The 15,328-nt window shown below is 38.7% G+C and overlaps 1 protein-coding gene across 2 annotated transcripts in view; it reads right to left on the bottom strand.

The window, feature by feature from the left end:
• LOC105494196 (serine/threonine kinase 17a) overlaps window positions 1-15,328 on the bottom strand; it is a 44,384-nt gene that overhangs the window by 25,108 nt on the left and 3,948 nt on the right. For both annotated transcript variants that reach the window (XM_011762409.2, XM_024796676.2), the window contains exon 2: window positions 6,168-6,380. In XM_011762409.2, coding sequence (XP_011760711.2) covers window positions 6,168-6,380 — 213 coding nt within the window. The remainder of the gene's footprint in view (window positions 1-6,167; window positions 6,381-15,328) is intronic.

Below are 15,328 nucleotides of genomic sequence, written 5' to 3'. Positions count from 1 at the left end.
TAAGGAAAAGAGAAAGGCAAGACGTAAGAGTCAAAGCTGAGGAAGGAATTTTAGCATAGAGGAGACTGAAATATTAGAAGACAAAGGGAAAAGAACCACCATGGGAGGAGGATCTGAAACTCTAGAAGAGGTTACATAATTTACAAAAAAACGAAACACAGGTCCTAGAAAAGGAAGGATGAGAATTAAAGAACTTAAATAAGGGTTTCAGTCTTGGAAATGATTAGCTGAATCTCTTCCATCGAACAGCAGGGACGGGCATGAGAGCAACAAAGACAGATATTAGAGGAAGGGGGGAGGGATGCTTGGGGAGTGTGTCTGATGGCCTTGATTTCTCCATATGGGGGAGAAAAGGCTAAGTATCTCATGAGAGGTGGGAAGTAGGTGACACAGTAAGTGTGGTAAAGATATTGATTAGCTCAGGGGGTAGGGGTGTTAAAAGGATGTAAGAGATTAGGTACAGACTTGCTAAGCTATACCATGAGCCTAGCTGAAGATGGAACTCTTACACTTGTACTAAGTAGATGAAAAACGATCCAAGTCCTTCCAAGAATGTGTGGCAGCACAGGAGGAGGGACACACAGCATGCATTCTGGGTTTAAAATGGGCAAATGAGTTGCAGAGGATGACCAAGAGGAAGAGGGAAATAATGTAGGTGCTGGTAAGAGAGAAGTTAAATTAACTACCAAAGAGGAGAAGGGAAGAAAAGGGAAGAAAAAAGTCAGGAGCCGGGTGAAGACTGGAAGAACTGAAAAGGGTCCCAGGATGAAAGGCTGAAGAGCAGGTTTTGCAAGAAGGAGGAGATTTTGGAGACAGAATATTTCAGGTGGTCTTTTCTGGATCAATTTCCAATTCTACCTTAATCCCCTCTGTAATAAACAGAAAAAAACAAATCCTTGGTAAGCAGTGGGCTTCCATATGAGATTCCTAAACTTATTTTTTTAAAAAAACTTTTAACCATTCTGCCATTTTTGGGTATTTCTACTATCATAAATTAGAAATGCATTGTGACAAGCACTTTTGTGCTTCTCATGTTCGTATTATTTTTTTTTTTTTTTTTTTTTTGAGACTCCGTCTCGTATTATTTCTCTAGAAGGGATTCCTACAAGTGAAATTATTGAATTAAAATATATGAACACCATACTTTTGAATTACACTATCAAGAGTAACACGCTTAATATTTTAGCCATCCAGACTTCACCCTCTATAAACTTTTAAATAAAAACAACATAATGCCATACACATTATTTTGTAACATGCTCTTTTTTAAACTTAATATTTTAAATCTTTGAAATATATTTACCTTAGCTTCTTAATGACTGCCCAGTAATCCATTTTGTGACATCACTTATTTAACCAACCTTTTTTCTAACAAACATTTAGACCATTGCTACCTTTTTGCTACATAGAGAATGCCATAAGGAACATTTTGGTAACATATCTTTGCAAAACTGCCTAATATTTCCTTGTGAAAAAATTAATAAAACTAAAATTAGGCCATGTATGGTGGCTCATGCTTATAATCCCAGCATTTTGGGAGGCTGAGGCAGGAGGATTGCTTGAGGCCAGGAGTTTTAGATAAGCCTGGTCAGCATAGTGAGACCCCATTATGTACTATTAAAAAAAACTTTAAGTAAAATTGCTGGGTTAAAACATATTTTTTTAAGGCTTTTGATACATACTTCAGACTGTACCCCAGAAAAGTTATACTAAAATGGCTCAATTAATGAATATCACTTTTGTTTATAATCATTGCCAGTCTGATAGGTGGAAATTCACAACCTATTTTAAAATTTACATTATAAAAATAAAAATATTTTCATGTGTATATAGGTAATTTACATTTGCATGTGTGAAAATTTCATATCATTTGTTCATTTTTTTAAAACCAGAGCTGATCATAATCCTGAAAGACACAATCTCAGATGCCATGATCCAGAATGTCAAAATCCCAAAAGATCAAAATCCTGAAAGATAAAAAAGTCCTTAAAGTCTAAAATCCCCAAATCACAATCTTGAACAATTAAAATTTCGACTGTTGAAATCGTGAAAACTGAATTCTAGGGAGGGAGGGGATTTAGGGAAGGGACTTCCACTGTGTTTTCAGTTGTATGAGGCTAGGTGCATCACGGTAGGTGCATCCTGTTAGGTGGAACTATTACCTTGTTGCTGTCTTTATTTGGAAATTAAGTACAGTTTAAAGGAGATGCATTATGGATGCCAAACTGACAAGGGGTGGATTTATGGTCTTAATTTCAGTTGTTGACTTGACTGGATTAAGGAATACCTAGAAATCCAGGATATTATTTCGGGTGTGTCTGTGAGGGTGTTTCCAGAGATTAGCGTGTGAGTCCGAGTGGACTAGGTAGGAAAGATATGTCTTCAATGTTGGCAGGCACCATCTAATTAGAGAGAAGAAATATAGAAAACAAGCTGGTCTCTCTCTGAGAGCTGGGACCAATTTTTCTCTTGCTGCCGTGGACATCAGAACTCCAGCCTTTAAATGTCAGGATTTACACCTGACCACCCCTGCTCCCTATACTCCCACTCCCTGGGGTTCTGAGGCTTTTGGCCTGGATTGAAAGGTAATGATTGGTTTCCCTGGTTCTGAGGCCTTTGCAATTGGACTAAGCCATGTTACCAGCATCCCAAGGTATCCAGCTTGCAGGCCTGTTGTGAAACTTCTCAGTCACCATAAGCACATGAGCCAGTTTCCTAATAAGTTCCTTCTCGTATTTATTCACATACCCTATTGGTTCTGTCTCTCTGGAGAAGGTTAACTATTAAATAATAGAGATTTGGTCCTGGGGAAGTCCAATATCATTCCTTCTCACTGTATTCCTTACAATACAATGGAAGAGATCTGTGAAATTGTTCCTTCAAAAAAGGGTGTGATTAAGTTAAGCATACAATGATACCTAATGGTTTAAAAGCTAATTATTATCGGTGCTTTGAAAGCAGAAAATAATTGAATTGCAATGGCTGAGCAATAACCAGGTTTTCCGGTGGACAACACATACTTACAAAATTTGTAGATCACAACCACTGTCCAAATACAAGTGCAGCAGGTGTTTCAAAGATTATAGAAATGAAAACGCAGGTAAAAAAGAACTCTCCCCTGCCAAATTATTCAATCATGTACAACATCTGCCCCTTCACATATAGCACCAATTCACTATGCTATGCATTTCATCTTCGCATAATTTTCAATACTGGAGGTATGAACTGGGTGAAATTTTGAGGAGAGTTAATTCATTTTATGAATATTTTGCAAATTTGACTCCATCAAAATATATTATCACAATGTTGATTTTGTGTATGTAAAAACACTGAGGCCAGGCCTGGTGGCTGATGCCTGTAATCCCAGCATTGGGAGGCCAAGGCAGGTGGATCACCTGAGGTCAGGAGTTTGAGACCAGCCTGGCCAACATGGTGACACCCTGTCTCTACTAAAATTACCAAAAAACTAGCCAGGCACGGTAGTGTGCACCTGTAATCCCAGTTACTCAGGAGGCTGACACAGGAGAATTGCTTGAACTGGGAGGTGGAGGTTGCAGTGAGCCAAGATCATGCCACTGCACTCCAGCCTGGGTGACAGAGGGAGACTCTGTCTCAACAAAAAAAAAACCCAAAAAAGAACAACAAAAACATTGAAACTTTATTAATAAATGAAAATATGTCCTTTTTGTACATCTGCATTTGTGAAAAAAATTTCTTGAGATCTTGGCTCTTTGGGCAACTGCATATATGGTGATGACACATTGAGATTTTCAATCAATTTTGTCAAAAGACTTAGGTTGCTTGTCATGGTATTTCAGATGACCACAATTATCAATTTAAGTGTACAGAATTATCAACTATGGAGATATACGTTTATATATTTCACTTTTAGAATTTTTTTTTTTTTTTTTTGAGATGGAGTCTCACTCTGTCACCCAGGCTGGAGTGCAGTGGCGCGATCTCTGCTCACTGCAAGCTTCACCTCCCAGGTTCACGCCATTCTCCTGCCTCAGCCTCCCGAGTAGATGGGACTATAGGCGCCCTCCACCACATCCAGCTAATTTTTTGAATATTTAGTAGAGACAGCGTTTCACCGTATTAGCCAGGAAAGTCTTGATCTCCTGACCTCGTGATCCACCTGCCTTGGCCTCCCAAAGTGCTGGGGCGTGAGCCACTGCGCCCGGCTGAACTACTTCTTTTATAAATATGGTTTATCTGGCTCATAACTGTTACATTTGTGTGACTGTTAGTATATCTGAGTGTTATGTCTGTAAAAACGTATGTTATTACTGTCTGTTTTAGCATGTAAATAAAGTGGCCATGAAATGTCATGTATTAAAATTTTATTTTTAATTAACATAATTGGACAATTTATGGTATACATAGTTATTTTTATGTTTCCTAAATCAATCCCCTTTTAAAATGTAAATAAAATTTTTTTTGTTTTTTGAGACAGGGTCTCACTCTGTTACTCAGGCTGGAGTGCAGTGGCACTATCTCAACTCAATATAGCCTTGACCTCTTGGGCTCAGGTGATCCTACCACCTCTGCCTCCCAAGTAGCTGGGATTACAGGAGTGCACCACCACACCCAGTTAATTTTTGTATTTTTTATAGAGACAGGGTTTCGCTATGTTGCCCAGGGTGGTCTCCAACTCCTGGGCTCAAGAAATCCTCCCACTTCAGCTGCCCAAAGTGCTGGGATTTGACTGGGCTCACGACTATAATCCCAGCACTTTGGGAGGCTGAGACGGGTGGATCATCTGAGGTCAGGAGTTTGAGACCAGCCTGATCAACACGGTGAAACCCCATCTCTAACAAAAAATACAAAAGATTAGCCAGGCGTGGAGATGGACGCCTGTAATCCCTGCTACCTGTGGGGGCTGAGGCATGAGAATCGCTTCAACCCATGAGGTGGAGGTTGCAGCACCTGACCAAATAAATGTCTTTTAGATAATTTTTTAGGATTATTTTTTCCATAATTATATTTTCAGGATTTTGATCTTTTGGGATTGTGATTTTTGAGATCTCAAAATTTTGAGATTTTGATTTTTTGGAATTTCAACATTTAGGATTGCATCTTTTGGGATTATGGGCCAAGCCCTTTTCAAACTGGGAGGTTCATGTGTTTGTGTGTATTTGTAAGACCTGGTTTTATATTCAAGCAACTTTAACTGCTTTGGCTAGATGAATATTAGAGGTATTTTTCCGAGTTTGTCTTCTGATTTTGTTCGGATTTATTGATGTATTAAGTCTTTTTTGTTTTCTTTTTTAAATTAATTATTTTTTAAAAGAGACAGGGTCTTGTTATGTTGCTCACGCTGGTCTCAAACTCCTGGGCTCAAGTAATCCTTCCTGCCTTGGCCTCCCAAAGTGCTGGGATTATAGGCATGAGTATTAAGGCCTTTTATTTTATGAGATGGAGTCTCGCGCTTTGTCACCCAGGTTGGAGTGCAGTGGCGCAATCTCAGCTCACTGCAACCTCCACCTCCCTGGTCCAAGCAATTCCCCTGCCTCAGCCTCCTGAGTAGCTGGGATTACAGGCACATGCCACCACGCCAGGCTAATTTTTTTGTATTTGTAGTAGAGACTGGGTTTCACCATGTTGGCCAGACTGGTCTTGAACTCTTGACCTCAGGTGATCCTCCTGCCTCGGCCTCCCAAAGTGCTGGGATTACAGGCATGAGCCACCGTGCCTGGCCTGAAACCACGATTTCTTAAGGAGAAAGAACAGTCCTTCGTTTTTCAAAGCTGTTTTCTGTGCTGTATCTACCTACTTAAATTGAAAACATAGTAAGAATCAAGACTACTGTTTCTAAAAGGAGATTAACTCAGACTATAAGAACATGTAAGGATTATAAAATGCCTTTTATTGTAATATTAGTTTGGTATTACTTCGTTAAGAGTGCCTCTAATAAAATCGTAAGATAACCTTTTATCCTATTATGAGAAGAATTTCATTAAAGAATGAAAATAAAAAAGCTAATATACATGCATCCTTGCAAATTTGGAACATGTTAAATAAATAAGAGGAACACTTGAAGATGATCTAGAAAATTCTGAGATTTCCAGAGAACCAGGCCTGGCAACATTATCACAGATGAGTGGTATCCCATAAAGGAAGTGTAGACTACCAAACAAACTTAATCTAAGAAAGACAATACTTACTATTCCAGAACTAAGATCATTTCTGATGCAGTCTCATAAACTTCATGTAAATTAATGACCCAAGGATTGTCCTGTGCTAGTTCAAGTACAGCAATTTCATGAATTATTTCCATCCGACAATCTTGGCCTTTTCTTCTTTTTCTCATGAACTTTGCAGCAAATTCTATCCCAGAATCTTTCTTTATACATTTCCTCACCACTGCAAATTTCCCCCTAGAATTAAACAAAAACATTCACTGTTAAAGTTGACAACTTTCCACAGATGGCAGATTTCAACGAAATTTCCAAATAACCATTGGTAGATATTCAAATTTAGCTCATATACAATCACAAAAGTAGAAATATCACTTAGAGATTTATATAGGCTACATCTATAGATTTATGGATTTATCAAATAAAACAAAATGTATAAATCTGCACAATTCATTTTCTAAATAAAGAATAACAAATATTAAAGTCCATATTTTTTGCAGAGTTACACATAACTTAATTTTTTGCACATTTGTACACAAAATGATTTAAGTCTTTAAAAAAGCCATTTGAGGCCAGGCATGGTGGGTCACCTTTGTAATCTCAGCATTTTGGGAGGCTGAAGCAGGTGGCTCACGTGAGGTCTGGAGTTCTGGACCAACCTGGCCAACATGGCGAAACCCCATCTCTACTAATAATACAAAAATTAGCACATGATGAAACTCTGCCTCTACTAAAAATACAAAAATTAGCCAGGCATGGTAATGCTACGCCTGTAATCCAGCTACTCAGGAGGCTGAGGCATGGGAATCGCTTGAACCTGGGAGGTAGAGGTTGCAGCGAGACAAGATCATGTCCAGCCTGGGTGACAGAGTAAGACTCTGTCTCTGGGGACGGGGGGTGGGGGGAAGCCATTTGATTTTTTTAAGAGAAATTGGTCACCAGAATCCCTAATGCGATGAATTTCACTGCATTAACTGACTCTAAAGAGCACTATCACTTTCTAAAGGTAAGGATCTCACTCATATATCATTTTAACTAGAGCATCAGCTAGAAATGTTGTATTTTCTCACAAAGACAGATATAACAAAGTGTTATCTTGATGCATTACTATTTGTCATTACACTAATAAGCAGGTAAACCAGGGACTCAGTATACCATACTGATTAAAGGTATGAGCTCTAGAATTAAACCTATGTGGCCTTGAACCCTGTAAGTGGCACTTGACAGTAACCTTAGGCGGTTTATTTAACCTCTTTTAGTTTCATTTTTCTTTTCTTCTTCTTCTTCTTCTTCTTTTTTTTTTTTTTTTTTAAAGAGACTGGGTCTCTCTATGTTGCTCAGGCTAGTATTGAACTCCCAGCCTCAAGTGATCCTGCTAGGATTAAAGGCATGAGCCTCCATGCCCTAAGTCTCATTTTTCTAATCTGTATAAGAGACATAAATGGCATCTACTTCACAGGGTTGTGAGAATTAAATATTTCAATTGCTTAGCATGGTACTTGCCACACAGTAAGTGCTCAATAAAATATTATTAATCACACAAACATCATTAAGCTGTGATAGTCATCACCCATAAACATCCACTGAATCCTTAGGTTGAAAGACAACTTAGAAATCATATAATATTTTACCTAACGCCAAATGCCAATGTCTTATTTCAGACTGTGAGGTAATCTTTTCCACTACTGGGTACATATTATTATAATAAGGTCTTCACTACAAGACTAAACCTGACTTCAGCTGAAGGGCTACAGTTAGGGTCCTTTGCTGAGCAGTACAGACCAGACCTCACACTCTTTTCCACATGGCAGTCTATCAGACAGTGAACACAGCAAACACCATCTGTTAGCTGCCACTCCCTCTTCCCTTTCCCAATTTGCAATAAATCCTCATCACCATAGGGTTTTTTTTTTTTTTTCTTCCTTTATCAGATAGGGTCTCACTCTGTTGCCCAGGCTGGAGTGCGGTAGCACCATCATAGCTCACTGCAGCCTTGGACTTACGGGCTCAAGTGATCATCCCACCTCAGCCTCTTGTATAGCTGGGATTACAGGTGCGTGCCACCATGCCCATCTCCCCATAAGGTTCACTTCCTATTATGGCTCATCAGAAAATGTGCTAACCAAACCTGAAGCAACTAATCCAGGTATAATCAATCAAAGCATTACATCATTATTACTTTTGTTGCTCTTGGGACAATACAACCTAAGATTGCTTGTTAAAAAAACTTGACATGTTTTTCATATTTCAAATTGGGCTGATAAACTACCTAGATTTTTTCCACCTTGAATTTTTGTCAAGTCAGTATCCTCATACTACATTTTAAAAATGATTGCTAAAAAATTAGGAATAATCAACAGCATGAATAGACAACCTACAGAATGGGAAAAAATATTTGCAAACTATGCCTCCAAAACCGGTTGAGATCCAGAATCTACAAGGAACTCAAAAAACAAGAAAAAAACCAACCCCATTAAAAAGTGGGCAAAGGACATGAACAGACATTTTTTTCAAAAGATGACATACAAGCAGCAAACAAACATGAAAAAATGTTCAAGATCACTAATCATCAAAGAAATGCAAATTAAAACCACAATGAGGTACTGCTTTATACCAGTTGGAATGGCTGTTAGTAAAAGGTCAAAAAAAACAAACGCTGGCGAACATACAAAGAAAAAGGATTATACACTGTTGGTGGAAATGTAAATTAGTTCAGCCACTATGGAATGTAGTTTGGAGATTTCTCAAAGAACTACCATCTGACTTGACTATCCCATTACGGGGTATCTACCCAAAGGAAAAGAAATTATATGAAAAAGACACCTGTACTCATACGTTTATCACAGCCCTATTCACAATAGCAAAGGTATCAACCTGTGTCCATCAGTGCATGACTGGACTAAAAATATGGTGTGTGTATGTATCATGGACTAATACACATCCATAAAAATAATGTCTTCTGCAGTAACGTGGATGGAACTGGATGTCATTATCCTAAGTGAGATGACTCAAGCAGGAAGTAAAAAACTGCCTGTTTTTACTTTTAAGAGGGAACTAAATGGACAGACAGGCATACGGAGTGGAAAACAGACCAAAAGGTGAGAGAGTGAGAAGGGGGTGAGGAATTAAATACTACCTATTGGGTACAATGTATACTATTTAGGTGATGAGCACACTAAAAGCCCAGACTTCACCATGACCCAATACATCCATGTGACACAAATGCACTTGTACCCATAAATCTATTTTTTAAAAAAAGCTTTCTAAAAAAGTAAGTGCAAGGCTTTAATTGCCCTGTTAAATTCTTTTTTGTTGTTTTTGAGACACAGTCTCATTCTATTGCCCAGGCTGGAGTGCAGTGGCACGATCTCAGCTCACTGCAACCTCCACCTCCCCGGTTCAAGCAATTCTCATCCCTCAGCCTCCCAAATAGCTGGAATTACAAGCGCATGCCACCATGCCCAGCTAATTTTTTTATTTTTATTTTTTTTAGTAGAGATGGGGTTTCGCCATGTTGGCCAGGCTGGTCTCGAACTCCTGACCTCAAGTGATCCACTCACCTTGGCCTCCTAAAATACTGGGATTATAGGTGTGAGCCACCGTCCCTGGCCTGCCCTGTTAAATTCTAACTTCTAGGCTTTGAGCCAGCATTCTAGACTACTGACATAATTTTGAGTAGTAATTCTTCCTTCCCAGCGATTGTTAACTGCAAATATAATTTTCATTTCTTCCATGTTTTTATCATTAGTAATATAAATGTGGAATGACAAATCCTTAGGCAAAGGCCTATGGCTGTTCAGTTTGGAAACAACGTACCTAATAGCACCCTTATTCAGATCAAAGTTCTTTTGTTCACAGAAATATGAAAGACTTCTACAGATATTGGAGAGAGTAACTATAAATGAATTCCTCAAAGACTAATACCTTTCATTTTATCCCACAAAATCATTAGGCTAACATCTCCATCAAGTTTTAAAAGGTTCCCAATGATCTCTTAATTCCTTTGAGAAAGAAAACAATTATTAATAATTTGATATTTTCATACCTACATGTCTGAAGTTAAGAGAAGAGAAAAGTTTAATTTGTAAAAAATTCGTCTGAAATGAAGCCTCAACATATAATTGGCAGCAAACATGTTCCTGGTAAATTAGAAATGACTCAGTAGAACGGCCCTCAAACACATATCACACATACAAATGTTTACTGTTGCCACACCTGACATTCAAAGCAATAAAGTACTGTGCAGTAAGTAAAAAACTACTTATTACATAGCCTGAAAGTATATTTTTAAGGACTGAATGGTAAGACAGCTAATTCAGCAAACAGAATTGGAACTCAAAATTGTATCAGTAGTCTAGAACGAAAGATCAAAATCTAGAAGCTAGAATTTAACAGGGCAAATTAAACACGGACTCACACACATTGCTAACCTGTGAACTCTGGGAGTCCTGTTACGGAACAGCCATTGCTAAATTCTGGGGCCTCTTCCCCATACTTACTCATCTGCTGCTCATGCTCCTCACCCATTCCTTTAGGTGCCAGAATGCAGTTCCCACGGCTCTCTTTTCATATCAGTGACTACTCTGACACCACCTCTGTTCTTCTGGAAACATTCCTCACAGTTCTAGATTTATTATTTTCTTTCCATCATATCCTGTACTATACTGGGGTCAGCAAACTTTTCTGTAGAGGGCAAACAGGATGGTAACTCTTTTTGGCTTTGTGGACCAGAGGGTCTCTGCGGCAATGACTCAAGTACACTGTTGTAGAACAAAAGCAGCCATACAAGAAAGGTAAATGAATGGGTGTCTTTGGCTTCCAATGAAACTTTTACGCCGAAATTTGAATTTCATAAGATTTTCACGTTATTAAATATTACTCTTATTCTAATTTTTTTAACTATTAAAAAATGTAAAACATAAAAAATGTAAAAACAGCTTGTGAGCCTTTCAAAAATAGGTGGCTGGCTGTAGTTTGCTGAACCCTGCTCTACCCTTTCAAAAATAGGTGGTTGGCTGTAGTTTGCTGAACCCTGCTCTATCCTATGCTGAATAAAACTCTTCCATCGTTCTAACACCACATACCACTGAAACTGACATCATGACAGCAGCTCGCAATGATTTGAGGAAGCATGCATGCCTTCATCTCTAAATGACTGGTGCAATGGGAATGGGACCCTTCAAACCATTCAAAGAGTCAGAGGAGATAACAACAGATTTCTTGGAGCTGTTCTACACAGCCACATTGTATAAAGAAAACATGAGATTCAGTATTCAAGCTGCAAAGTCCCAGTGTATATGCTCAGAATTACATTGACAGAGTTCCCTAAATTCCATACCTCAAAAGGGTTCCAACATGCATATTTTACCATGACTTTATGGTAAAAATTGTGACTATACCTCAACCTTTAACTTTAGGTTATTGAGTCCTCTACAAAACATTTTAAAAATGATGTTTCTCTGACATTAGGGGCCATGGTTATATATAACTGACTTGGGGCTGATGAGGTCCGAAGGGCATGTTTGCTGCACATCTACTTTTTTTGTTGACTCAAAAGCCAAACTTCTTCCTAGAATATACAGTTGCCATGCTTTTCAGGTTTATTTTTTCATTTCAAAAACATCTACATTTCACTAATAGGTACAAAACTGGGAACTTAGGTTTTCATTAAATATTTTGGGATAAATATCAGAAATGAATACATTTCAGAACTACTCATTGGAAACATATTCCAGAGAGGTGGGAAAGGTAAGATACATAAACAATTATAACAAGAGGAGGTGACATTTGATTGAGACCCACCAGTCCAAGCTCCTTAAGAACTTTGCATTAACAGTGCCTAAAAACAGTGCTTAGGGAGACAGGGGGTATCTTTAGGTAGGTATGTTTGCTAAGGAGTTTGGGCTTCATCAGGCTTAAAATTGGAACCTATTAGAATACTGAAAATAACTGTTTAAAAAAGATAATTCTGGTTGGGCACGGCGGCTCATGCCTGTAATACTAGCACTTTCGGAGGCTGAGGTAGGCGGATTGCTTGAGCCCAGAAGTTCAAGACCAGCCTGGGCAACATGGTGAAACCTTGTCTCTACAAAGAATACAAAAATTAGACGGGCATGGTTGTGTGCACCTGTGGTCCTGGCACTTGAGAGGCTGGGATGGGAGGATCACTTGAGCCTGGGACAACTAGGCTGCCGAGATCATGCCACTGTACTCTGGCCTGTGCAACAGAATGAGACCCTGTCTCAAATAAAACAAAACAAAACAGATAATTCTAATAGTGTTATGAAGAGTAGATTGCCAGTGATAACTAGAAACAGGCCAATAAAATAATTCAAAGCAGTAGGCCTGCACTCAAGTACCAGCAGTAGGGACTGGGAAGACAGAAAACGTTTAAAAGACACTTAAAGTCAAGATTTATTAGCACTCCCTGGCAGGTGTGAGTTGTAGGCAGAGATGAAGGAGAAGGGAAAGGTGAAAGTCACGGATGACTTTCAGATTTTTAATATAGGTACTATGTAAATGTGGTACCAGTTATAGTACTGTGTAATGTGGTACGAGTTATAGTTGGACAGAAGTTTGAGCTACCTTTTTTGGTAAAGAGAATCCCATTTATTGAAGGGATTCCAAATATAAATTCAAGTGTTGGATTATAGGCAAAGGTGAAGAGATAATAGAATATATAACATTCAGGTAAACATCAGAAAACACACATGCTAATTTGAGCAGTACAGAGGGTAAGTAAAATAATGTCCAAGGTCCTGTTTTATTCTAGGTTGAAGTGCTTTGCTTATACCTTTATCATATTTATGTCAACCTTACATATTACAACTTGTTGTACTATGTCTCCCAGTTGGATTGTGAGTTTCAGGGACCTCACTTATTATTCATCTTTTTATCTCCATAGGGCCCTGCACATGGCAGGTGTGCAAATATAATCAGCACACCTAGTATATATATTGCTCTTATTATTTTGTTAAATAAAGGTTTTATGGCAACTTAACCTCATGACATTTAATATACTGGACTATTTGCCATTCTCTCTTCACTGAATTTTTCTACCGCTCTGACTTGGTGTTTTACTGACAATGGTAACTACTACTGAAATTCCACCCATTCTTTACAGCCCAAATGAAATGTTATTTCCCCCATAAGACCTTCCAGTGGCATATCATCTTGCCTATAAGGGGACAGTGATCGATCTGTTACATTGGGAATAGCTTCCAGAGCCTATGGTAGTGCGCCTTTATGTACTTGATACATAAGTACAGTATTTGCCTAATTACACTGGGGTGATGTCTTTTTTCTTTTTTTGAGACAGAGTCCCGCTCTGTCACCTAGGCTGGAGTGCAGTGGCATCATCTCCGCCTCTCAAGTTCAGGCAATTCTCCGACCTCAGCCTCCCAAGTAGCTGGGACTACAGGTGCGTGCCCGGCTAATTTTGTATTTTTAGTAGAGATGAGGTTTCACCATGTTGGCCAGGCTGCTCTCAAGCTTCTGACCTCAAGTGATCCACCCACCTTGGCCTCCTAAAGTGCTGGGATTACAGGTGTGAGCCACGACGCCCAGCCGAGTGATGTCTTAAAGGTAAAGAAGTTCCATTCAAGAAACACCTAGAATGGATTTTGTCTTCCTTACCGCTGAAAGGATCAAGGAAAAGACCCTAGGCGTAAAAATCATGAGTCCATTCAAATAAGACATTAGCATGTGTGATAAGAAAAGGCAGGGCTTTACAAGTCAAACTTGGTGTTAAATTCTGGCTAATACCTGTGTAATACTCGGCAATTTATTAATCCTTTGGATCCTGGGATTCCTCATCTGTAAAATAAGATCAATGGCACTTTACCATACAGGGCAGTGAAGACTATACAAAACTGCATCTTTAAAGTGTGTAGCATTCAGCAAATGATCAGTAATCAGTGGCTATTTTTATTGATTTTGGCATTAATTTCAGATCTATGATATAAGCAATGATAATTTTTTAAAAAATCATAGAACAGGAGTTCTGGGGGTGAGCTATTTAGTCTACATAATGTATAAATTCTCTCAAGAAATCTAGTTAACTTCTTACTTACCTGAAGAGGTGACTCAATGACTATAGCTACTTAGTTTTCTAATGCATTTGGTTCAATAATCAGATTTTATAAAACTGTGTCATCTATAGTTTTATGAAGAGACTAAAATTCAAATTCTTAAATTTATGTATTTTAAATTAATTTCACATTTTAAGCATGAACTTTTCAAAATTGAACAGCTGACTGGACTTAAAGTACCTGTCTGAGAGCAGAAGCCATACTTTCCAAGCAACTTTATTGTTGAACCACAAATATGGCCAATTTTCTTTTATCCATCCAAAGTATCAGATTATCCAAAATTGTTTGTAAATATAATTCTTCAAACTAATGACGAGTTGTCAAATCTTAAATAACATCTCTGTTAAAACAAAGCAATTTCTGCATGGATATTACTTAATAAAGGTCTTTATTTCTTTTTTTTTTTTTGAGACGGAGTCTCACGTTGTCACCCAGGCTGGAGTGCAGTGGCGCGATCTCCGCTCACTGCAAGCTCCGCTTCCCGGGTTCCCGCCATTCTCCTGCCTCAGCCTCCCGAGTAGCTGGGACTACAGGCGCCCGCCACCACGCGCGGCTAATTTTTTGTATTTTTAGTAGAGACGGGGTTTCACTGGGTTAGCCAGGATGGTCTCGATCTCCTGACCTCGTGATCCGCCTGTCTCGGCCTCCCAAAGTGCTGGGATTACAGGCTTGAGCCACCGCGCCCGGCCAGGTCTTTATTTCTTAAAAAATAACTTATGACACATGCTTAAGTTGTTGTCAGATACAAAAACTGAAGCTATTACCTACAGCCATCAATCTAGGTAAGGATACACAGTCCCCAAAATACCCACCCAGAGTCCCCTTTCAGTTTGAATATTCTTGTTCTCTGAAAAAAAAAAATCCTTTCTTGTCCCTGTTACCCCTACTGCTCTGAGGAGAAGGAGATAGGACATCCCTAATTTACTTCAAGGCCTCAGTGGTGACTTAACTATATGACACTGAAGCTTGACCATGTTTGTTCCAACGTCAAACTCATTAACATATCCTTTCATTAGAATGATATGAAATTGCTTTAGTCGTAAGATATGACTACAGATTATTCTTTGAAAAATATGTGTGGTGTAATGAGAATGATTT

This window comes from Macaca nemestrina, chromosome 4 (assembly GCF_043159975.1).
Source record: "Macaca nemestrina isolate mMacNem1 chromosome 4, mMacNem.hap1, whole genome shotgun sequence".
Classification (NCBI taxonomy): Eukaryota; Metazoa; Chordata; class Mammalia; order Primates; family Cercopithecidae; genus Macaca; species Macaca nemestrina.
This window is presented reverse-complemented; position numbering and strand designations above follow the sequence as displayed.